At 39.0% G+C, this 25167-nt stretch overlaps 1 protein-coding gene across 3 annotated transcripts in view; it reads right to left on the bottom strand.

Annotated features, from left to right (window-relative positions):
* The window catches only part of RELN (reelin), a 508320-nt gene extending 483470 nt beyond the window's left edge, over positions 1-24850 (bottom strand). The window contains exon 1 of one of the 3 annotated variants that reach the window (XM_003896435.5): positions 24344-24850. In XM_003896435.5, the coding sequence (XP_003896484.1) occupies positions 24344-24569 (226 nt within the window). In that variant the 5' untranslated portion in view covers positions 24570-24850. The remainder of the gene's footprint in view (positions 1-24343) is intronic. The other 2 variants (XM_017957037.3, XM_003896436.5) reach the window with 2 other exon arrangements.
* Positions 24851-25167: the final 317 nt, after the last annotated feature.

Raw genomic sequence — 25167 nt, 5'->3', positions numbered from 1 at the left:
GAATTCAATGACATAATGTCTATAAAATATTTAGTAGGCTGTCTGGGAGTAGGAAGCATGAAGTATTAGCTGTCTTTTAGTAAGAGTAGCTTTTAAATTCAGTTTCCCAAACACCATTGGAAGGTCTTTCTGTCTCGTCACCAACACAAAATAAAAATAAGCTCTTGTTTTAAAAGTGTTAGGGGTGAGGGGTGGAGAAGTCTTCTCAAAGTTCTCTTCTTCTTTCTGAAAGACCGCATTTCTTTTTTTTTTTTTTTTTTTTTTTTTGGTCACAGTTTTTCACTTCTGGATCATTTTATTAAACCCCTAGTACTGTCAACGACCTACAACTGGTGATAGGAAGCGATATTCAACACCTGTAACAAAACACACTTCCCTGTTCCCCGTGCTGAACTCATCTGCTTCCCTGCTCACTGCCATCCTTTACCCAAACTACTAAGCAGCACAGCCACTCCCCCCACTCCTCACCACTGACAGCATTCCTTGAACTCTCTCCTTGGAACACATTCCTCTCAACCCCATACACACAACACATCAGAACTGCGGCACTCTTCCCTGTCTTTCTCTTTTCACAGCATCACTGCCATCTTTCCCTGTGGCCTTTCCTCTCTTTGCTCTTTGTGCTCTTTGATTGCCTTTCTAATTACCACCAAGAGGAATGAGTGAGGCGACTCCACCGACAGAAATAGGTGCCACACACAGGTGGTCTGTCACGAGGTCACTGCACTAAGGCACCTCACCTGTAGATTTCAGCTCACAGAAACACAAACCAGAGAAGAGGACACCTCCCAAAGGTGAAAGGCATTTTAGAGAGGACCTGTTGAATTTTCCATTCAAAAGTTGTGTGTGTGTGTGTATTATGGACTAATGAATTCAGGAGTCTGCCATTACCAAAACATAGCATGACAAGAAAGAATTCTTCTGAATATTATAAGAACACATTTTGAACTGACAATCTAACCAGAAAGGTTAAAAAAAGTTAAAGTAAAAACTTATGGCTTCATAATTAAGAAAACTATTATGAGTTTAGCTGATAGGAAATATTTTGAATATGCCTGAGAAAACAGGGTAAAAATAAGGTAATATAAAATTTTACTTACACTGTCTAAGGACATGGTTCCCCAAGCCAGAGAAGACACTGGGGAAAGCTTGAGAAAAAGTCCAGCTTTGCTAGATGTGCCAGAGACGGAAACACCAAGAACAGGAGACAGATGTAAGCCAGTGATGGGAACAACAAGACAATCTGAAAAGCCTCGAAACCAAGCAGCCTTAGACAGGATTCTGTCTCTCTCCTCTTTCCCCTTCTTTTTTTTTTTCTCATTGGTGATTTCTACTGTCTCTCTTCTCTTCCTCCTCCTCATTCCTCTGTCTTCGCTTTGTCCTTTCTTCCTACACAAGCCTTTTCTAGACAACCACTTGCAATCATAAGACAAACCTTAAACCTACATGATATTATCCTATAATACTGTATATTTTCTGTATCACTTGACTACAAAGCATTTTCACATCCATGATCTCATGTCACTCTCTGAGGTAAGTAAACAAAATATTTTAATTGTCAATGTATGTATAAGAAGATAAACAAAGGCTTAATGAAGTTCACTTCAGATATTCTAGGTACGAGTCTTCATAGACATTATCTATGTTATTTATCAAAATAATTCTTGTGGATACGAGCTAGGTTGAGGATTTCAACCATCCCTAGGCAGATTTGGCGGGAGGGGCTGTAGTCAGAATAGCACTGAGTTGGATAACAAAGAAGCTTTTAACTATATCTTTTTTAAAAATTTCTTTAAAAATCTGAGAAACTATGATAAATATTAATATTTGTTATATCTGCATAGCAATGCACAGGTGTTAAACAATTCATTTTGTTTTCTCTATGTTTGAAATATTTCATCAGAAAGATAAGAAAAAAAATAGCCTTGTTAAGGGGATATCAGTATTTCCCTTTTCAGATGAGGAAAAGTAGAGTACAGATAGTTAAGTGATTTGCCATGCAAAGTTACACTAATATCACAAGTTGTAGATAGAGGACTCTGACTATTAATAACTAACAAAGGGCTGGGCTAGGTGGCTTATGTCCGTAATCCCAACACTTTGGAAAGCTGAGGCGAGAGGACAGCTTGAGGCCAGGACTTTGGCAGCCGGGGCAGCACAGACAGACCCTATCTCTACAAAAATAAAAAAAATCAGCTAGGCATGGTGGCACACACCTGTAGTCCCAGCCACATGAGAGGCTAAGGCAGGAGGACTACTTGAGCAGGGGAGGTTGAGGATGCAGTGAGCTATGACTGTGACATTGCACTCCAGCCTGGGTGACAGAGCGAGACCCTGTCTCTAAAGAAATAATAATAATAGTAATAATAACTAAGATCTAGATATAAATTCCTTAGTTCTGGGTATTTTGGTAGATTTCCTTATTATATTACTCAAAAGAGAAGCAAAAGAAATTGGAGTGAGTCATTCCTTTTGTGATCAATGTCAATCTAAATATATAAATGATTAATTTCCTAATAGTGGTCTGAAAATGACTGGACAAGATGAATCACACACAATTGGAGGATCAAGCAGTGTCTCTCTTCTAGACCGGATGTTGTAGGAAGAGAATTTTAATGATGTCTTCCACCCCCCACCACCAGTGGATGATGTCACCTAGAGCAATAATATCCCACCTGTCCAGATGGCTCAGGTAGGGCACAACCTACAATGACCACAACTGCCACTCTTGGGAGTCCACTAATTAAATTATTTACAGAATTGCACCTAAATTGTGGCCTGGGTAAAGGCATGAGAAACTTTTATTTCCTTCCAAATCCAAAATTTAAAGTAAAAAAAATAAAGTTACTGACATGAAGCACTGAACTTTGTCGTTCACTCATGTTTATGCATAGTCATCACTTTACGGTCCCCAAGACATTGTCAAATACTTTAGTTCATTAAGTCCTCTAAAATGGGACCACTGGCAGAGTACTGCGGAGTGAGACCACTTGGATATGTCTGTGCCCACACAAATGCACTCAGGGACTTGAAGCCAGAGTTCTGTGCATGCATGTCAGCTCCCCGAGTTAGAGGTGAGTATAACTTAGGACAAGTTACCCACTCTTTCTGAACTTCTATTTTGTGATCTCTAAAATAAGGATAATAATGCTACCTCACAGAATCATTGTGAGGAATAAATCATTTATATGAAGCAATGTTGAAAACTGCAAAATACTATAAAAAGGTAAAATTTAATATGTATAGCAATGTTTTCAAAGACACATTTTCATGTAAACCCAACTGTACCTTTTAAACTAGTGGTCAGAGAACCTTTATTTCTTGCATAGACCTTGGGGCCAAGATTTTTCAAACTTGCTGCCTTATAACATCTATTTTTAAATCAAAATGAGAGAAATTTTCAAAACAGCTCTTGTAAATATATTCATAGGCTGCCTAGCACAAAGTGCATCAAATAAACGTAATAAATTAATATATCACAATAAATGCTGAAAATAACTCAGAAGTCACAACCAATGAAGTGCCTTTGTCCACAAGAAGAAAATGGTTGCCCCAAGCAATTTTATCAACATACTTGGTAGAAAACACATTATAGAGTGGGCTTTTAAAATGACAGTTTAAATAAATAAAATGGAATATTATAGCATTATACTCATAAAATCATGTCTTTGAATGGAAACAATATAATGAAACCATCATTTTTATATATTTTTAAGGACTCTGTCACGTATTTTGGTTGTTCGTCTCCTGGTATCTTCAAGGCTTGGACGCTATTCTAAATAATCCATTTGGGCATAGAAAATTAACCTTGACACTAGAGGCAATAATAATACATTTATTTGCATATTTCCCTGATTACCTGGTTGGATCAATCCAATTCCCAGATCTTTCCTCTTTTTGCCAGCCCTGCGAAGTCCTTTGTTTCATATAAAAGTCTAGAGTACTTGTGTGAACAGTATTCAACATTTGGAAAAGACTTTATACCCCAAAATTAAAATTTAAAACTATGTAAACATTTATTTCATTAAGTAAAAATTTATTTAAACCAATGTTCTTTGCTCTTTTCCTAACACTTGAATTATTATTCATAACTATATATATATGTTTACCACATCAAAATCTCAGATTTAGAATTTATTAAGAAAAATTAAATATAGTAAGTCCTCACCTTATTGATAGATTCTTGGAAACTGAGTCTTTAAACAAAATGAATATAACAAAGCCAATTTTATTACAGGCTAATTGATAAAAACATGACTTAAGTTCCTATGGCATATTTCTGGTCACAAAAAGTCACCAAACTTCTCAATAAAGAAAAAATGCTTATAATATTAAACACCAAAATGTGAATTACAGATACATTTAAGAAAGATTAATAAAAACAAGTGAGAAAATTACCCGCTTTTTCCAGTTCTGGGTCTCAGGTGGCCAGAGTGTTTCCAGCAGCTCAGGGTACAAGGTGGGACCCAGCCCTGGACAGGGTGTCAGCCCATCACAGGGCTCACTCAAACACACCACGCTCACCCAGATTGAAACAATTAGATACATGGATGAACCTAACGTGCACATCTTTGAGATATGGGAAGAAACCAGAATACCCAGAGGAAACCCCGGAAGACATGCCAAGAACATGTAAACTCCACACAGAGGTGGTCCAGGTACAGAATTGATTTCTTTTCTCATCAACGTTATAACGAAAGGACATTAGAAGAAACGACATCATTCAAGGACCAGCTGTAATGGAATGTTTTGCATACAATATATAATAAGAACATAAAATATGAAAAATAATCTATTGTGATTCAGTTTAACAATGCAGAGCTAACTGGTTCAGATTAGACATAAATGTACCAGAAGCAAATACTGGAAGCTACAAATGTACCAGAAGCTAGGCTATCAAACTTCCTTTATTTTCCAATAACAGATATTGAATGAACAAACCAAGCAAGTTGCCCATTTTAGAACACTAGTTATCTTGGAGTGACTCATACGTCTTTCCCCTGAAGGAAAATTATACACTGAATGAATCCTCAACTTCACACGGGAACGTGCACATCTTCCCAAAACTTCTCCAAACTGCCAATGCTTCCGCCATTTCTTCAACAATTCAGATGCTGGGGTCACTGACGAGTCTACCGTTTTCTGTTCCACCCCTACACCTAATCAAAGCTCTGCCTTTCCTTCATGTGTAACTTCTCTGTGACATTTTGTAGCTGTCCTCATTGCCAATGTTCTATTAATAGCTGACATTTATTGAGCATTTACTATATGCCCACTAACGGGATAGGCCCTTTACAGGCACTAAGATATGGGTGTGGTTATGCTACAGAAGAGAAAACTAAGCGCTAGTGGTAACAGAGGCAGGATTGTAACCCACGGAGACCAACTCCAAAGTCTATGCTCTTAACCACTCTACCAGCCTGTTTCCGCTTCTATCACTAGTACCCAGTATTGGATCCTCCTTCCTCAGGCCTCTACAACTCCAGTCCATTTTACAAACCCCTACAGGAAACCAAAACACATTCAATATCAAGGGGCTCCTGATGTTGAAAGTGTTGTAGTTTCTTGTGGGGCTTTCCAAGATGAAGTGCAGTGATTTAGGTGGTTGTCTGCACTTTCCAGGACAACCCTAGAGCAGTGAACCTACCAGTCATCCTCAGATGGAGCGGGCCTTTTCTTCAATTAGGTTCCAGGCAGCTTCCCAGCTTGAAACTGCAAACAGGCTTTCAAGACACAATTCCCCAGCTGAAAATGTTCAGTGGCTCCCTGCTGCCCACAGACAAACAGAGAATGCCTCTATCATGTGAGCAAGGCTCCACCGTCAGACAGAACCTGCCTGAAATCAGCCCTCTCCCCTGCCATTCTCCAGACCAGTTCTTCAGCTCCAGCAGAGCTGTTCTGCTCACTGTTCACTCAACTTTTCCCACAAGTCTCTACAGGTACCCCTTTGCTTATGCCACCCTCAGGCCTAAACTACCATTTCCCTCTCCTTTCCTGTCAAAATTTCAAGCTTCAAGGTCCATACCAGAACCATCTTTGATTCCTCTGGATCTGAGGCTTCTCTTGTGTCTACACTCTACTAACTCATGTGGCCCAGGCCACTTTCCTGTCACACCATTTATTATTTCATATTTACAATTTCCTTTGGGTTTGATTTTCAAGTATATATCTCTCAAACTATATATTTATAGTTTATATAATACATATATTAAATATATAGTATATCTATTTCTCAAACTATATATTTCTCAAAGTATATATTTCTCAAACTTGATGGCAGGAAAAACTCAACTTTTATTTCACTGATCAAACAGAATACTTTCTACAAAGTAGGCCCTCAACAAATGTGTATTGATTTTAAAGGAAAATAAATAATGTCCCCCCAAACAAGAAAAATATATTGGGAGGCTAAACATTACTTTATGATATATTATATACAATCTTCACACACACGGCTTGTCAAACATGGCTGAAGGTAAGAGGAATGTCTTAAAATTCTGCTTAATGTGAACTCAGAAGTAAGAGAACTAAAGAAGAGTATATTAGATTATCTTAGAGATGCTGCCTGGAATACCAAGTGCCCTTTCATCAGTTGGTTTGACATCAGTTCTGCAGGCACCATGCGTTGCTACAGAGGACTAACTGGTGGCCTATGAGAAATAAGGGGACAGGAAAAAAAGAAATTAAAAGTATGAAAGAAATTATAAAAGGTAAGTAAATGTAAAAAAGAAGAAATTAGATAGCCTCAATGAGAGATCCAACAAGACAAAGGATATTACTACTTCCCTATTCAAATCTAATCTAACCATCTAGTAATTCTTTTCACAAAGCTATTTCTGTAACACATTTGCAACTAAAGAAAAGACGCATTAGATTATTAAGAACCAGTTAGAAAAGATGAAAATAGAACCCATGAGAAGATGTATTTTTAAATGATCATCCAAAAACGCTAAAGGATGTCAAATTTACCATTAACATTCTGCCTAACAACAACAAAAACAATTATGGATAAACCTTTGTGACATTTAAAAGAATTGCATATGAAGTGTCATGGTTTTATGGAAATATAACAAGCCAGTAAGTACCAGATTTAATTAAAATTTCAGAATCATGAAAAAGAAATGACCTATTTAACTTGACATTTTGTAGGTTTCACTACCTCTCTGTGCCTTCATTATCTCAGATGTAAAACAGGAATAATACTAGTACCTACCTCATAAGCCTCTCCTAATAATAAGTGAGTTAATTCCCCAAAGGTTTAGAGAAAGGCCCACATCTGGTGTGAGTATTCCTACTATCCTTGTTTTCCCACTCATAAAACAGAGAGGTTTGCATTAGCAAAAAAAAAAAAAAAAAAAAATGCATTTAAGATTAATAAACTGGGGTTTTTAACTCCTCCAATAACTATGGCAAAGTTCATGCCCTATGACCTGCTGAAAACAAATTTTATTCAGCAAGATGCAAAATTAAATTCTGTGGCTCATTCTGGTTTTGTATACAATCTGCCTTTTTCTCCATACTGCCCTATTCATTTTAAATGCCTTAAAAATATTTCCTAAAAATGGAAGAAAATCAACCCCAATCATTGTTCTTAAAAACATTTAGAGAGTTCAATAATATGTCTAGGTACAAAATATACAGCAATCAATTACATTCGTATATGCCAGAAATGGCCAATTAGAAGATGTAATTTAAAAGATCACTGTGTAAAATACTTAGGAATTAGTAGGAGAAAATTTTCTATTAATAAATGATACTGGGAAAACTGGCAGAAAATCTAGGAAATAAATTAAATAGGTGTAACTTTTCTTAGCCATACATTTCAAATGAATTTGAAAGTTAAATGCAAAAACCAAACATTATTAAAGTAGTAGGAGAATGGATACGAGAATGTTTTTGTAATCTGAGGATTCAGGAAGTTTCTCCATGCCTAATACTGAAGGCAGAAACCATACAACAATAGCAGCCAACATTCACCAGCTTACTATGCACTGAACATATATCTTATTTATTATCATGTTACTATGTGACATGCAATTCTTCATTTTACATATAAGAAAAGGGACTTAACGAAGTTGAGTACGTTTAAAGAAAGAAGACTCAGATAAGTAACTTTAATGTCAATGTATATGGTCTATCCTCATTATTCACAGATCCCTTATTTACAAATTTATCTGTAACTCCAATATCAATACTCACAGTCATTTGAAAACATGTACATGCAGAGTGGCAAAAAATTTGAGTCATTGGATACGCACCCCCATAGCTTAAGTCAAACAAGGCTGCCATCTTCTTTCAGATCTCATACTGTATTGTCCATTTCTTTTTTTTCTTTTTTCCTTTTTTTTTTTTAGAGATGGAGTCCAGCTCAGTCACCCAGCCTGAAGTGCAGTGGTGTGATCTTGGCTCATGACAACCTCTACCTCCAGGGTTCATGAGCCTCTCCTGCCTCAGCCTCCTGAGCAGTTGGGATTACAGGCAAATAACACCATGCTGGGCTAATTTTTGTGTTTTTAGTAGTGACAGGGTTTCACCATGTTGGCCAAGCTGGTCTCGAACTCCTGACCTCAAGTGAATCCACCCGCCTGGGCCTCCCAAAGTGCTGGGATTTCAGGCATGAGCCACCACTCCCGGCTTCTCATTGTTTATTTAGTGTTTTTTCTTTTTATTTATTTATTTTTGCACCTCACCTTGGTGATTTCACTGTTTAAAATGGCTCCCAAGGATAGTGCTGAAGGGTTGTCTAGTGTTCCTATTTACGTAAAAGAAGGTTGTGACTTGCCTTACAAAGACAATCCATTCAAGCATAAGTTACATTGCCTTTGGTCATGAGTTCAACGTTAATGAACCAACAATATATAGTTAATAAGGTGTCTTTAAACAGACTCATACATAAAACAAAGTTATGTACTGATGGACTGATGAAAATGTGACAGGAACCTAACTCTGTATTTTCTCCAGGAATAGTGGTTCTGTAGTCACTCATTCAGTGTTCACAGTCTTCACTGAATATTACTACTACAGATAATGTGAATCAACTCTTGTTTTAAAAAGTAGTCAAGACCAGGCGTGGTGGCTCACGCCTGTAATCCCAGCACTTTGGGAAGTTGAGGTGGGTGGATCACCTGAGGTCAGGAGTTTGAGACCAGCCTGGCCAACATGGCAAAACCCATCTCTGCTAAAAGTTCAAAAATGAGCCAGGTGTGGTCGCGGGCGCCCGTAATCCCAGCTACTCAAGAGGCTGAGCAAGAGAATCACTTGAACCTGGGAGGTGGAGGATGCAGTGAGCAGAGATCGTGCCACTGTACTCCAGCCTGGGCGACAAGAGCCAGACTCCATCTCAAAAAAAAAAAAAAGATCAGGATTAGAATCCAGGCATGTCGTCGGAGTCCAGAGATCATACTATTACACATAGTCATGCTCATTCCATACAAAGGAAACAACTGATAGATTTGACTACCCAAAAAGGACAAACTGGGGGGTGGGGGGAGGAATACCTATCATATATATTACAAGGAATTATTAACATTAGCAGTTTTTCAAATCAATACGAAAAAGAGAAAACGTTAAAAATAAGTAAAGGATTTAACAGATAATTCATACACAGATATACACAAAATTAGTAATGAGACAGAAAATTATTCAACCTTTCTAGTAATTAAAGAAGTAAAAATAAAACAATTATAAAATACTGTTTTTAAACCTACAGATATATCAAATATTAAAAAGAATTATATCACCCAGCATTTAGTGTGTGTATGCAGACAGGCTGCCTGACAAAATGAAAAGTGATATCTTTTTGGAGGACAATCTGACAGTAGGTATCAACAGCTGTAGTGTTAATAATAAATTTTGAACTGGAACTTTCAGTTCTAGGAATGGATACTGTGAAAGTATTTGAGCATCACTGAATAAACAATAAGCATAAACTTCAAAAAAAATCTTGGCTGGGCATGCTGGCTGACGCCTGTAATCCCAGCACTTTGGGAGGCTGAGGCGGGAGGATCATTTGAGGTCAGGAGTTTGAGACCAGCCTGACAAACATGGTGAAACTGCCATCTCTACTAAAATACAAAAATTAGCCGGGCGTGGTGGCCTGCCCCTGTAATCTCAGCTACTCGGGAGGCTGAGGCAGGAGAGTCCACTTGAACTCAGGAGGTGGAGGTTGCAGTGAGCCCAGATCACACCTCTGTACTCCAGCCTGGGGAACAAATCGAGACTCCCTCTCAAAATAAATAAATAGACACAAATAAAAAAATAAAAAAATCTAAAACTTGAATATTAGAGGGAACTGAGTATGTTTGTGTGCATCCACACACTGTAATACTAAACAAAGGTGTAGCTCTGTACTTATTGGCATGGAAAGATGCTGACCACATATAGCTGAGTGAGAAAAGCTGACTGTGGTAGGTATAGTTTGATTCCATTCATGTCTGCATGTAAGTATGCAAATTAAAACACAGATTGCTTACAAGTAAGAGATTGGATTTAGAAACTAGTTTCCTCCCTTGCGCTGGAAGAGCTTGGTCCTGAGAACCACATCAAAGAGGATTTCACTGGATCTCATAACTAAATATTCTAAATCTTCCCAAGAAATTCTATGATATTTCTTAGAATTATAGAGTAAATAGGTGTGGATGGCACTGTCCCACTGAGAAGCACTGACAGGAATGGAATGCACATGAGGTATGAACAGATGCCCATCACAATGACTGGCGTTGGGCATCTGACTTCTGTTTGGAATACAGGGGCCATCATCCATCAAAGACTCCTAAAGTTTGACATTACTAGATTTAGGAAAATAGAATGCCATGATGAGATGCAGCATCACTGTCAGGCAGAGGCTTACAAGAAAGGATGAGACGAGAACTGAGAGCAGCAGGAATAGCTTTAAAGCTAAATCAGAAAGAACAAGAAACCTACACAGTTTGCATTTCATATGTGTTCCTTTTCTGGCTTATTAATATTTTCTGTCATAAAGAGATAGATGCTTCACCATAATGTATGTGGGTATATGATTATGTGTGTGTGTGTGTGCGCGCTACTAGATAGAAAAACGTTATGATTGACACCAAAAAAGAGGGACCATCAGGAAGAGTGTATTCATGATGTCAGCAGTTACTGTGATCCAGTTGTTTCATAATAGAGAATATTAGAATCCCAAAAAGAATTCTGTGCAAAATTCCAGAATTTTTTTGACTGAGCAAAGGTGCCTTGAAGGTTTAAATAAAGGCATCTGGCATTTGCACTCAACTGTCACAGCCAGTAGTGATAATCCAACCCATATGGTGCATGGGACAGCTTTTTCAAGAGCATTTCTAACAGTGGCTGGAACAAGGCAGTTAATGGCAGAAGTTACTGTAATAAGAGAGTGTCTGTGTGGTTCTAGGGGAACCCTTTGCTCTACAGGAAAAGAAACATAAACAAATGAGATCAGCCCACTAACAATGCATGCAAGTTATTATAATCCACAATTTAAAATATAAGATAAGAAAAATATTTATGTAGCCGGGCGCGGTGGCTCAAGCCTGTAATCCCAGCACTTTGGGAGGCCGAGACGGGTGGATCACGAGGTCAGGAGATCGAGACCATCCTGGCTAACACGGTGAAACCCCGTCTCTACTAAAAAATACAAAAAACTAGCCGGGCGAGGTGGCAGGCACCTATAGTCCCAGCTACTCGGGAGGCTGAGGCAGGAGAATGGCGTGAACCCAGGAGGCGGAGCTTGCAGTGAGCCGAGATCCGGCCACTGCACTCCAGCCTGGGCGACAGAGCGAGACTCCGTCTCAAAAAAAAAAAAAAAAAAAAAAGGAAAAATATTTATGTAAATATTTACCTTGTCTATGATTAGGAAAAGACGCTCTCAGCACAAAAGCAATATAAGAAAACAAAGAAACAAAAATGTATCTGTTCTCATAAATGTATTAACACAATGTGCATATAAAAATTCATGAAAAAAGTAAAAATAAAACCACAACTTGGGGGAAAGAATTTTGCCAAAATTTAAGACGTACAAAAATATTCATCATAATGTTTATAACATTGAAAACAAAAGGAAAACACCTAAAATGTGAAATATTTATAGATTTTTAAGTTATGCTACAGCATACAGGAAAATATTATAGACCATGAAAATTATGTTTTTGAAAAATGTCGATATCAAGAGCACATAATGTTAAGATTTAAAAGATTACAATTCCTAAGACTATAAATAGATTAAATAAATATATTCCTTTTTAATCACAGGAAAAAATAACAGAAAGTATGTCATAATAATACTACTACTCAGCCAGGTGTGTTGGCTCACACCTATAATCCCAGCACTTTGGGAGGCCAAGGTGGGCGGATCACCTGAGATTAGGAGTTTGAGACCAGCCTGGCCAAACATGGTGAAACCCCATCTCTACTAAAAATACAAAAATTAGCCAGGTATGGTAGTGGGTGCCTGTAATCCCAGCTACTCGGGAGGCTGAAGCACAATAACCACTCGAACCCAAAAGGTGGAGGTTGAGGTGAGCCGAGACGGTGCCACTGCACTCCAGCCTGGGCAACAGAGCGAGACTCCATCCCAATAAATAAATAAATAATACTTAACATCTTCTGTGACAGGCATCATGTTGTTCTTCATATGCAATAACTCACTGAAGATTCAAAACGACCCTGTGTGATGAGTACTATCATCACTATTTTTCAGAAGAGGAAACCGAGACATAGAGAAGTGAGATCACTTGTCCGAGATCACATGACTAAAAAGTGCAAAGCTTGGAAATGAACTCAGCCAGTCCACTTCCTGAGCCTGTGTGCTAGCCACTATCACAAATCCCTGAGAGTTAAGTCATTTCTGATTTCAAAGGCTCATAAATTACAATATCTAAATATGTTATGGATAGAGTGGAATTTTATTTCTATCTTACCTATAAGATTTGAGCGATTCTCACTAACAAGTCCTGGAAACATTCATATTAATTTCCATAAGTCTGAAGCCTCTGATCCTCTCAACTTACAGGATATCAATATATGTAATTTAATGAAGATGCAAAATTCTCAGCTGCTGTTTCCTTTGTATGTTCATCACTGTCCAAGTAAATTCCTCTTAGAGGACAAAATCCTTGGGGAGATTTGTTGCGTTTCCATTTTTGTGTGTTTTCTATAAGGTTATTACATATATGTTGAGTATGGAGCCAAACGATTTTGGTTTCTGTCCTTCCCACTATTTATTCCTATTCAAAGGAAATTTTAAATACAAACTAGCTACCCATTCATCAAGATTGTTTCAAATTTATTTATGGCGCAGCATAGAGAAACCTCTGGGAATAACAACTTTAAATCTATTATAGTTTCTATTAATGTAGTCACTAATTGCTATGAGAACAATTTTGGATATGCTAACATAAAGTAAACTCATTCCAACAGACTGCTATGAATAGCTTTGCATATTCTCACAAAAGACATGAGAATTTTGTAAGTTTGGAGGGTGGGAAAGTAGAAACATGGTTTTCAGATTTTCTTTTCAAACATTGTTATCATAGGTTCAAAGCCAAAATTTAGAAATTGTACTCAAAACCCATCTTTATAGATGATCCTCTTGATTAATTATCTTGGCATTGCCACTTTCAGACAACAATTTTAATTATAACTTATATTAGACAGGGATCCCAAGTGCTATTTTTGCTCACTGATTGATTAAATTAAATAAAAATGTTTATGCACCTGTTGTGTGCCAGGCATTGTTCTAGGCACTAGGAATAGAGGCAAAACAGGCAATAGAGGAGCAAGCAAAACCCGCTTTGATGAGGTTTTAAGGTATTTATACTGATAGAGCACAGAAAGGGTACAAGGTAAAACAACAGAATACAGACAGGATGATAACAGCAATGAAGAAAAATATAGCAGTCAAGGGGATATGGGTCCTGGGAAGAATGGAGCAGTTTTACATGGTGTGGTTAGGGAAGGCCTCATGGAGAAGGTGACATTTCAGTATGGATCTGAATCAGGAAAGGACAGGCATACAAGGCCATCTAGGGAAAGGCATGCTAGACAAGGGAATAGCACTGCAACGGTCCTGAGGTGGGTCTCAGCTCCTGCTGTGTTTGAAGAGAAAAAAACAGGTCCTATGGGTTCAGTGGAGGAATAAGAGGAAGGAGGTAAAATGCTACGTCAGAAAAGTAACCAAACAGGCAGGTGCCACAGGGTTTTATAGGCCATGCTGAATATTTTATCTTTTTCTTAAAGACAGACTGGGAGCAACTAAAGGTATAGATAGAATGGCTATATAATTTACTATTCAGATTTTGTTATTTCTGTTGGTAAAATGCTAAAAGTGGATGGATACTGGCAAAATAGAGAAAGACCAGGGCTGTTATAGGCAAATGAGGGAAATATATGATGTCTTAGGTGTAGACCAGAGGAGTGGCATCGTCTTGGCTTTTAGCAGAGCACCCAAGCTGCTGTTTTCAGACTAGCATGAAAGTGAGCAAGCGTTAACGCAAAGAAAGTTGTAGGAGCCTGTTGTAATATCCAGGTGAGAAGTGGCTGTGGCAATGGCAAATTCTGGGTGTTTTCAAATGCAAAGCCAGCAGGACTTAGGAATGGAACTGACGTGGAGCATTAGAGAAAAAAGATTTTGAGATTAAACCATTGTAGGAACGGAGTTGGCCTTAACATAGCTGGAGAGACTACAGAAGACGCTTTAGGAGAGTCGGGGGAGGGGAAACAAGAAGCTCCAGTAGCTATCTAAGAGAAGATACTGGGTGGGCAGTAAGATACAGAGGGCCTAAGACAGTCAGGGAGTCATTAGGGAGTCACTAGCATGAAGGTAGCACTGAAAGCATTAGAATGGTCGACCTCCTGGCCTGGGCATGGTGGCTCACCACTGTAGTCCCAGCACTTCAGGAGGTCAAGGTGGCAAATTGATTGAGTCCAGGAGTTCAAAACCAGCCTGGGCAACACAGTAAGACCCCATCTCTATAAAAAATACAAAAATTAGTGGGGTGTGGTGGCATGTACCTATAATCCCAGCTACTCAGGAGGCTGAGGTTGGGAGAATCACTTGAGCCCAAGAGGCTTTGATATTCCCTTACAGGTTGTTAAGTATAAAATCCCTGGCAGTGCTGGGCGTGGGGGCTCATGCCTGTAATCCCAGCACTTTGGAAGGCTGAGGTGGGTGGATCATTTGAGGTCAGGAGTTCGAGACCAGCCTGGCCAACATGGAGAAACCCCGTTTCTACTAAAAATACAAAATTAGCTGGGCATGTTGGCACATGCCTATAATCCCAGCTACTCAGGAGACTGAGGAAGGAGACTTGCTTGAATCGGGAGGCAAGATCACGCCATTGCACTCCAGCCTGGGAAACAAGAGCGAAATTTTGTCTCAAAAAAAATTTTTTTTCTTAATAAAAATTATATTATCAAAATATTAAAAATAAATTTTAAAAAGGTTGTAAATCACTTTCTTTTGTATTTTTATGTGTCATTATACTTTGAAGGCATGTTAACTCTTTCAGGCCAACAGTATACTAGATGATTGCTTTGTGCTTTACCTGGGAGACAATGTCTGGTCAAAGAATTATGGACTTACGACAACGAAATTCCAACTTTGTTTAGCATAGATATCAGCTTTCTGGTTTGATTTTGTAATCTTTATTTTAAATAATAAAATTAGCTTTTACTTTTCTTTGTTTTCTCATTTTTGAGATTACTTTTATTATTTATCATTATTTTCCTTTTCCTTTTCTGAAATAACCACCATTTTGAAAAATAAATATCTACTATCTAAAAGGATGGATTCTGGAGAACTACGCAGTAGCTCTGCTATCTTGGGCAAAACACTAACCTCTCTGTGACTCAGTTTATGCATCCATAAAATGAGAATAGCAGTACCTTCCTCATGAGGATTTTGTGAGAATTACTATGAATTAATATGTGTAAAGCATTTACCTCAGTGCCTGGCACATATTAAGTACTACTTTAGGGTTTGCTACTGTTGCTGTCATAATTCATTCATTCAGGAGCCTCTGAGTTGCCTTTTTTTCAGGTAATATTAGTGCTTGAAATTGGAGTGCACATCCACTTTTTCTAAGGGCTTAGAACCAACTAATTTCCTCATATTCCTCCATCACACACACTGGGCATATAACACTATTTGCAGGACGAGAATTCAGGAAGTGTTTATGAAAGAAAAGGAAATGTGAAAAGAACTGGAACTATGATCATAACATATCTCAACATTCACAACAAAGGTGGCCCAAACAAACAGATTACATGTTCCTGAAGGTAAGACTCAGATGTCTGTTTCCTATGTCAATATGTAATAAGCAAAAGAAATGACAAACTTGGATATGGTCCTAGAGGCTGAGCCAGATATGACAAACAAGGTGAAGGTTGGGGCAGAGCTCACATTCACAACCATGTCACACATCTAGATATTTTAAATGTCAACAGGATTTACATATGGTGACACTGCATTTTAGAGAGATAGGAGTGTCAGGAAATAAAGTTAAGTGAAGGAAACTAACAAGCATAAATTATCAGCATATAAGAAGCTCCAGAAATTGAGGTCAGCCACAGGTTACCTTCTCAAAGCATAATTAGAAAAGCTAACATAAAATGCACTATCGTTGCCACCTGTAAAAGTAGCATACCTTAAGGGATAGTTTGAAAATATATTGTCAAAAATTTCCTAGGAAACACCTCAGTTTTATCAAGGTTACCAAAAGCAACTCTATGAGAGGATCCAGAGCAATTCAGAGCTTGATACAGGAATTATGACTGACATAAAAGCGAATGTTAACTAGGACATCTGTGTGTTTAGATGAAATACATATTAATTAGGATTGCATTCAGCTACAAGCAACAGAAACAACTTAATTTTTCTCACAATACAAGAATTCCAGTCATGATTTCAAGGCTGGCATAGCTGCCTGAGGATATAAATGAGGGCCCAGCTCCCTCTAAAGTTCTGTTCCACCATCACTGGCATGTGGCCATTATGCTCAAGGTCACAAGTTGGTTGTATCCGAGCTAGAATAGGCAAGGTTAGGACAAAAAGTAAGTGCCTGCTGAGTCTTTCATAAAATATTCTTTATCAGGTTTATCAAGAGTCTTCCCAAAGACTCTGACTGGGTGCAGTGGCTCATGCCTGTTATCCTAGCATTTTGGGAGGCCAAGGCGGGTGGACCACCTGAGGTCAGCAGTTCAAGACCATCCTGGCCAACATGGCAAAACACTGTCTCTAGTAAAAACACAAAAATTACCTGGTCTAGTGGTGCCCACCTGTAGTCCCAGCTATTCAGAAGGCTGAGGCACGAGAATCGCTTGGACCCAGGAGGTGGAGGTTACAGTGAGCTGAAATGGTGCCACTGCACTCCAGCCTGGGCAACACTGAGACTCTGTCTCAATAATAATAATAAAAACAACCTTCCCAAAGACCCTAATCAATAGATTTTCACTTCATATCACTGAATTATACTGCTAATAAATGGCAGAGCAAGATATGAACACGGTTCTATCTTCAGCATCCAGTTAAAAATACTCACGCCCATGGCTCCCTTGCAGCTCCATGTAATTCAGCGATATGAAGCAATTCTATGGGAGGACCACAGCAAATCAGAGCTTGATACAAGAATTATGACTGACCTAAACAGTTGATAATAAATGTACTGATTTTTTTCATATTATTATCAGTAAGAAGAGAAAAAAGGTGTAGAGATGGCAATGGGGGAAACCTGAAGGGAAGAAAGTGAAAGAATTTAAAAAGAAAAGGAATAAAGTTGTGAAGCAGAAAGGAGAAAGGAACAGGAGAGGGAAAGCAAGGACCATGCTTCAAACGAAGCAAAGGAGGAAAGACAAAGAGAAAATTTACAGGGAAGAATACAAGATGAGACAGAGCAGGAAGGAGAGGGGAAAGGCAGAGACAGATGACTCAGGTGACCATAGCACTTATGGGTCTACTGTCACTCTTTTTCAGGTCACTTTGTTTGTGGGCACCAGCGAACATCAATAATTGGTGCTATCCATAACATGTCACCCTTCCTATCATGTAAGAGTATTTTAATCAATAATTTTCTTTTTAAACGGGGTCTCACTCTGTTGCTCAGGCTGGTCTTGAAATCCTGGGATCAAGTGATCCTCCTGCCTCAGTTTCCAAAGTAGCTAGGATCACAAGCGTGTGCCACTGTGCCTAGCTGTAATAAATTTTTGTTTTCAACATGAAGTTGAAGGAAAGCGAATTTTTTAAGGAAAGCGAATTCAGCATTAAAGGATAACCTGCATTTTAAACATTTACTTTGAAAACTCAGAACTCCTATAGTTATTTCTTAGTGGGATTCAATGCTATCTAATTATTTTAGCTTTGTTTTTTATTTTGAGTGATTTAGGGCTGCCTTATACCACAAATCAACATTTCTACATTTGTACTGATCCCCCTACCACACACACATACTCAAATACATTTGCCATAATTGGTTCTTAGAGAGGATAGAATAAAAAAGAAAAAAATAGGTATAGATTTAGAGAAGCAGACATTTTAAAAATAATTGGTTAACCTATAGGCACAGCATTCAACCCTTCAGAAGCTCTGTCTTCAATGAGATGTGCATGGCAGGTGACTGTGGTGAAAATTACTCTCTGAGCCACACAATTGACACCAAAGTGAGATCATACCATCTCATGCAGAACGTTCTGAGAGCCAATAATTTTTTAAAGCTATGCAATTCCTGTGTTTGAACAGTCATTATGAGATATTCATATTTGAAAATTCAATTCGAATATCTGAAATAGTGCTTTTAAAACGCTTTTGCTTAAAGTTGTTGAGACTGAAATGCTATATAGTGCTGTTATTTTTCAAATGACTCTAAAATCAGGTAAAGGGGGTGGATTAATCACCCCCAATGTTTTTGAAATGAAAATATTTAGATAAGTCAATTTCCCTTTTAACGTATATTAAGTCATTACTCAGGCATAGCCTAAACCACCTCTCTCTGTCCATGGTGAACCTGCCCATTCCAACCTAATGCACTCCACCTTCCTTTTTTTCCTCAGTGTAGGGCTATCCAGTTTTTCTATTTCTATGTGACACAAAGAACTTCATATTCGTGTGTGTGTGTGTGTGTGTGTGTATGTCTTTTAAAATGTAAATGTTCAAAAAGTACTGGTCACTGAATTTATTTATGCTTTTCAAACGTAAAGGTTATTTGAAATAAAGGGGTCATTGCATCAGCAACTATATATGAAGATTAAAGACATAATAAGTTTCAAACTAGCACTTGAAATGATCAGAAAAACAATTATGGCTTATTACGCAACCAATTTTAAATAATTGATGGAGTAAGGCTTCTAGTTTATTCTATAAAGTTGACCAATTCCCAGGCGGTAAAAAAAAAATCAAAGATAGATTTTTAGATATTTTCTTTTGAATAAAACTAATCTATAAAAATTTGAAAGTCAAAAACGCTGACTTTAAAATCTTCGTAAAATATCACTCTTTTTAAAGATAAAAAGTCAAATTTATTAGACCAAGACAGTTCTGTAAAAACTATATTCATATTATTACAATGACACAACGTTACCATTTTATTCATTAACATTTTCAATGCAAATAAAAGTAATAGTTTAAAACAAAGATTCACACAAATTGGAAGGAAATATAATTAAATAACTCCTAGTAATGTAAGAATGAATGAAGTATGAATTTCTGCCAAAATGAAATATTTTGAACTATAATTCTAAAGACTTGATTTTTAGTTTAAAATTGGAATTGAAACTCACAGTGAATATAAATTACAGGAAGCAAGATTTATGATTTAAGAAACAATCTGAACCACATCAGTAAAACATGTATGAAATAAATTGTAGAGAGTAAGATAAATATGTGACAAGTAGAGCAAAATGCTAAAAAAAAAGCCCAATTTTCATAGTCCTATATAGGCAGGACGCAGCTTCAGTTCGCTTATAAATTGCATTTGACAAATGATTTTGAAAGTTTAAATACACTGATTATAGAATCTGAAACATATGAATGATAAATAACCGATCACCTCATCAGCAATGCAGTTACTTTAGTAATAGCAAATCAATTTACTCCAAATAATAAAATCACTCCTTTGAAAGGAAGGAAATCTGGAATATATTTCCAAAAGTTATGTCTGACATAAATATCATCTGGTATTTGAAAGGTCATTAAATTGCACTTCCTTTGAACAATAATTTTTAAACAGCAACCAATTAATTTCAGAACATATGTGTCCTGAACAGTAATACTGGAAATTGTCAAAATAAAGTGCCCTCAATACTCTATCCTGATTATACCTTTCCTTAAAGTAAATGTTTAATTTTAGGAATAGAACATTGATTTTCCTGTCTGTCTCACAATATATTTTTTTAAAAAATGGAGTGGATATACAGCATGAAAAAATTACCAATAGTGATGCCGGACTTACAAAATACAATAAAATCCCCCTTTGAAAACATCATGCCACATCACCAATTCAATTCTACTCAAGGCCAAATTTTTTTCTCTCAGTTGATATTTTAGAGCATACTTCTCATTGTTAATGGAACACTTCCCCTATCTTATGCTACCATAATAACAGAAATTCTAGTCCATTCGGAAATTCAGGTACATTGTCTCACCAAAGCTCAAGTATTTTGGGCAGACTCATTTACTTATGTTTGGCTTTCATGTACAGTGTCTTCTAATGGCTGACCTCTCCTTTTTGATGGTGACTGAGTAAAGCCAACCTTGTGAGGAGCAGTTCCTTATTGACATGATTACAGGGGCATCCAAGTCTTTCTATCCCCAAATCTATTATCTGGTTGCTCAGTGATGCTAAACTTACTTTAAGCAAAGAGGGGAAAGACATCTTTCTACAACTATAAGCAAAAATGTGGGAAAGTTCAATACTGACAAGTCACATTCATCATAAATTGATTGGGGGGCAAGGGGAAGAGTGGCAAACAAAAATGGATGGTAGCTACCTGAAGGTTGGGGGTGAGGAATAGGAACGATCATAGGTGAGGAAAGGTGCAGACTTCAATCCAACCATCACATTTTTCACAATACTGCCTTTGTCCCTAGGAGAAGGTATGCTGAATCATGGGGCATGGCTGGAAAAGAGAAATGGCTACCTGACTAAACCATGTAGATTCTTGTTGCCTATTTCCCCATCATTTGCAACTTTCTACACACACACACACACACACACACACACACACACACAAAATCCAGGTTTGGTGCCTGAAACGCACATTGGGGAAACTGACCATGTCTTAGGATTTGTGCAAAAGAAAAGGAAATTCTAGAAAAAAAAAATGTTCTGATGCTGGGACATTTCTAATTCAACATGGTGTATATGAGAACTCCTTTTGCTGAGCTTTTACATTGTGGTATACTCACAGTTCATTGTGACTAATAATGCCCTTTCAAAAGAGTCATAGACAACAGAATTTAAAAGATATAGGAAGATGAGAGAGATACCAAATGACATTTAATTGAGAGATGAGAACACACCAGATGTAACCATGCACTATTTATAGAGTTGCCAGTACTGAAAATAGATGGATATACTACTTAATGTAAAAATCTGTGACAATTCTGTTAGACTCGAAAGCTCCAGATTTTTAGTACTATATATTTTTTATTTTTGTTAAAGATATTCCATAGATATATTTAAATACGACACATACAGGGACCTATAATTGTGAACTACTTTTATTCTAGACTGGCGATTGCCGCCCCATTTTACATTCTGAGCTCTACCACACACCCCAGTGTCAGAGGGCAGCTGACTGATCTACAGAAATGTTCTATGTTAGGTGCTACTGTGTACACCACCTTTATCTCAATGCATTCTTTTAGGAAAAAAAAAAAAAAAAAAAAAAAAAAAGTCACAACTATCAGCTCTACATCCAAACACAGTTCATTCAAATGGTGACTTCAATGTATATCATAAATGTAACTGATTTTTTCCTGATATAACTGTTACACTTTAAGGATCTAGAAGGTTAGAAATAAAGTCTCAAGCTAACATTTTACAGATTTCTTATAAGTTTAAGAAGACTTCTTGGCCAAAAGACCTTTCACTTTGGTCACATATCAAAATGGACCAACCACAAAGTACATGAGATTAAGTTTTCCCATTGGCAGTTCAATTCTTACAGAAGCTGTGTGTGTGTGTGTGTGTGTGTGTGCGTGTGTGTGTGTGTCTGAATTTTTAAAATTAATTTTCAAAAGCCTAAAAGGAAAAGAGACATACATAAGCACCACTTCATTTTTAAACATGTCTTCTACCTGTAGAACATTTTACAAAAAAAAAAACCCTCTTACTTGAAGGCCTATAGCTACAGCTAGTTCCAAAATCTAAATGTTTAATAAAATAGATAATAGAAATTTAAAATCTGACACAATTCTCAAAGCTTATAATAATTTGACCTTTCATAACTTAAATAACACAATTTCGCTACCTTTTCTGGTGGTGGAAAAGAGGTGGAAATTGAGATCCTCCCCCGCAATATCCAACTTGAAGTATCTACACTTTATTCTTACTCTACATTATCCATTCCTTTTCAGACTTAAATATGTGATTATGATGAGTCTTAAGGTGACTTGCATTTGCTAACTGAGGGAGCAAGACCAAAGAGAGTACAATATTTTGGTGTTTTTAGTTAAGTTTTCGATATCAAGACCTTCCAAAGTATGTGGAAAACAGAAAAAAATAATAATAAAGCTTTGTATCATCACATGGTCTTCCATCATAACCTGACAGTTACGCCTTTGAGACCAGCCTCGCCCACTTACCCACCGTTCTCACTGGGAGATAATACCGGGCAAGAACTTTTGCTAAGAGTCGCACAGAGCAGCAGGCTCAATCAGGCTTTGGGTTAGGTCTGGTTGCCATCACAGTAGCTGCTCCTTCCACTTAAAGATTCCCATTACCTCAGAAAAGCACAAGCTTGTTCTTGGGAAGAGGGGGTAGTAAGCACTTTTATCTAAAAAGGGACTAGTTACGGAACATTAATTTTCCAAAATTATTTCTAAAATTCCACCAAATTAAACTCCTGCTTTACAGACAAGGCTGCCACCATGCCACAAGGAAGTTGTAAAAAACACTGTTTAAAACCTCTAGGAGACGTTTATTTAGGCTAAATATTTTAGAATAGATATCAAGGTTTTTTAAAAACAGAAACTCCTACGGATTCTTAAAATTTTTAAATGCTTGTCTGTCTTTAGTGCCAGCACCCCATAGATTATCTCCCACCATGCTAATAATTGTTAGCCTATTACAGATACAAACTATTAACAGGAGCCTACTGGACAATGGTTTCTATTAGGTTGGGTATAAATATTTTGGGGTTGAAATTCTAACTAAATAGTGCCTGTCGCTGCTTAAAAGCTCCATAGAAGTGAAATGTTCAGAAGTCCCAGAAGAAACACAGAAAAGAGACATTTTTTATTTTTCCACATACTCGATGTACTAGCTTAAAATACATGCACTACATGATATTATATTTATTGGAGCTGAATTTTATTTCTTCTATAATGTTTGTTTTTGATGCAGGGCTGCATAATGATTCCTTTTTTTAAAAGATACCTCTAAATTATAAGGGATTCCAGCCTGTACCTGGAAATTAAAGCTGTGCAGATAAAATACAAAGTCATTAATAAACATCACAAAGGTAATTCTAACAAGAAGCACCATGTAGAAATAAGGCAGGAATCATAAAAATCATCAGTTACTGACATATTAAATTACACTTTCAAAAGAATAGGGAGCTGGAAGCAGCCGCTCCCTTTCAGGAGGGCTGTTTGACACTGAATGAAATGCCAGGGACTCCTGGCTGGTGAGCAACGAGAACTTTGGGGGCGAGCGGCGCGGGGCAGTCACGGACCTGGGCGCTTCAGTCTGTCACCAGCCTGCCCGCAAAGCCCAGCGACAGCCCCAAAGCCCCCCGGGGACCCATCTGGGGGGACCGGGAGCAGGACAAAGGTCTGAAATTCAAGTCCTAGGATTAAAGAAACAAAATGCGCAGGTTCCATTTAAAGTGCCTGCGTAAGTACGGGGAGTGAGGGGGAAAGACACCGAACCCCAAGAATTCTCAGGCGTTTATCACAAGCACCAGCTCATTACCAGGAAATGCGTTCGGGGAGTGGGGACATGGAGAATGAATCCCAACTCGCGACTCCATTCTCCACTAACTTTACTCTCGCTCCCTGGACCGAGCGCAAAGCTGGGGCCAGGTTTGTCATGGTTCTTGTTTCCAGGGCCCCTTGGAAGAAGGAAAGGGACGATAAAGGTGCGCTGGCGAGCGCACCCGGCGGCGGCGAGCGCGCAGGTGCTGCGGTACCTACCATGGTATTCTTGTCCCGGAACGTAGTAGGTGGGGTTGCCCGCAATATGCAGGGAAATGAGCACCTCGCCCTGCTCCCCATCCCCTTCCAGCTCCCCGTGGTGGGTGCACAGGAAAAAGAAGGGCGAAAAGCGGGGGTAATAGCCAGCCGCCGCGCGCGCCCTCTGCGTCGCCCCCAGCAACAGCGCTAGGAGGAAAGTCCGCCAGGCCCAGCCACTGCGCTCCATGCCGCCGCCGCGCGCTCTACGCGCCGCTCGCTCATTCAGTTTTGGAGACGCTGGGACGGAGGAGCCACGCGGAGAGAAGGCGAGAAGGAGGCGGACGGGAGCGGAGCGGGCTCGGGAGGGGGCCTGGGAGCTGGCCCCCGCCGAGAAGTTCCGCGGGAGACGGCGGCTCCCAAAGTTACTTTGGGCCGCGGGAGCGCGGGGCCGGGGCTGCGGGCGCCGAGAGCGCGTTGTCCGCCGCCTCCGTGCGCCGCCGCCGCCTCTGCGCGACGCCCCTCGGCCAGGCCTGGGAAAGCGACCGCCCCGCTCCACACCTTCTTAAAGCCCCGGGCGCCGCGTCCCCCCCGCCGCAGCCACACGTGTCCCGGCCGCTCCCCCGCCCCCGCGCGCCGCCCCGCCCGCCCCCCGCCCTCTCGGGCTGGCTCGGCCGCACCTCGCGCGGCGAGGGGCGCACGCGTCCCCGGAGTCCCCGGCCAGCGCCCGTTTCGCACCCGGGAGGGCAGGGAGAGGCGCGCGCCGGGGAGCGGGACGGGGTACGCTGTCGAGGACCGCTGAGCCCGCGACTCTTCTGCCAGAGACGTCAAAGCCCCGGAGAGGGCAC

Source organism: Papio anubis, chromosome 4 (genome assembly GCF_008728515.1).
Source record: "Papio anubis isolate 15944 chromosome 4, Panubis1.0, whole genome shotgun sequence".
NCBI classification, from domain to species: Eukaryota; Metazoa; Chordata; class Mammalia; order Primates; family Cercopithecidae; genus Papio; species Papio anubis.
The sequence above is the reverse complement of the archived record's forward strand: the minus strand, read 5'-3'. Positions and strand labels throughout refer to the sequence as shown.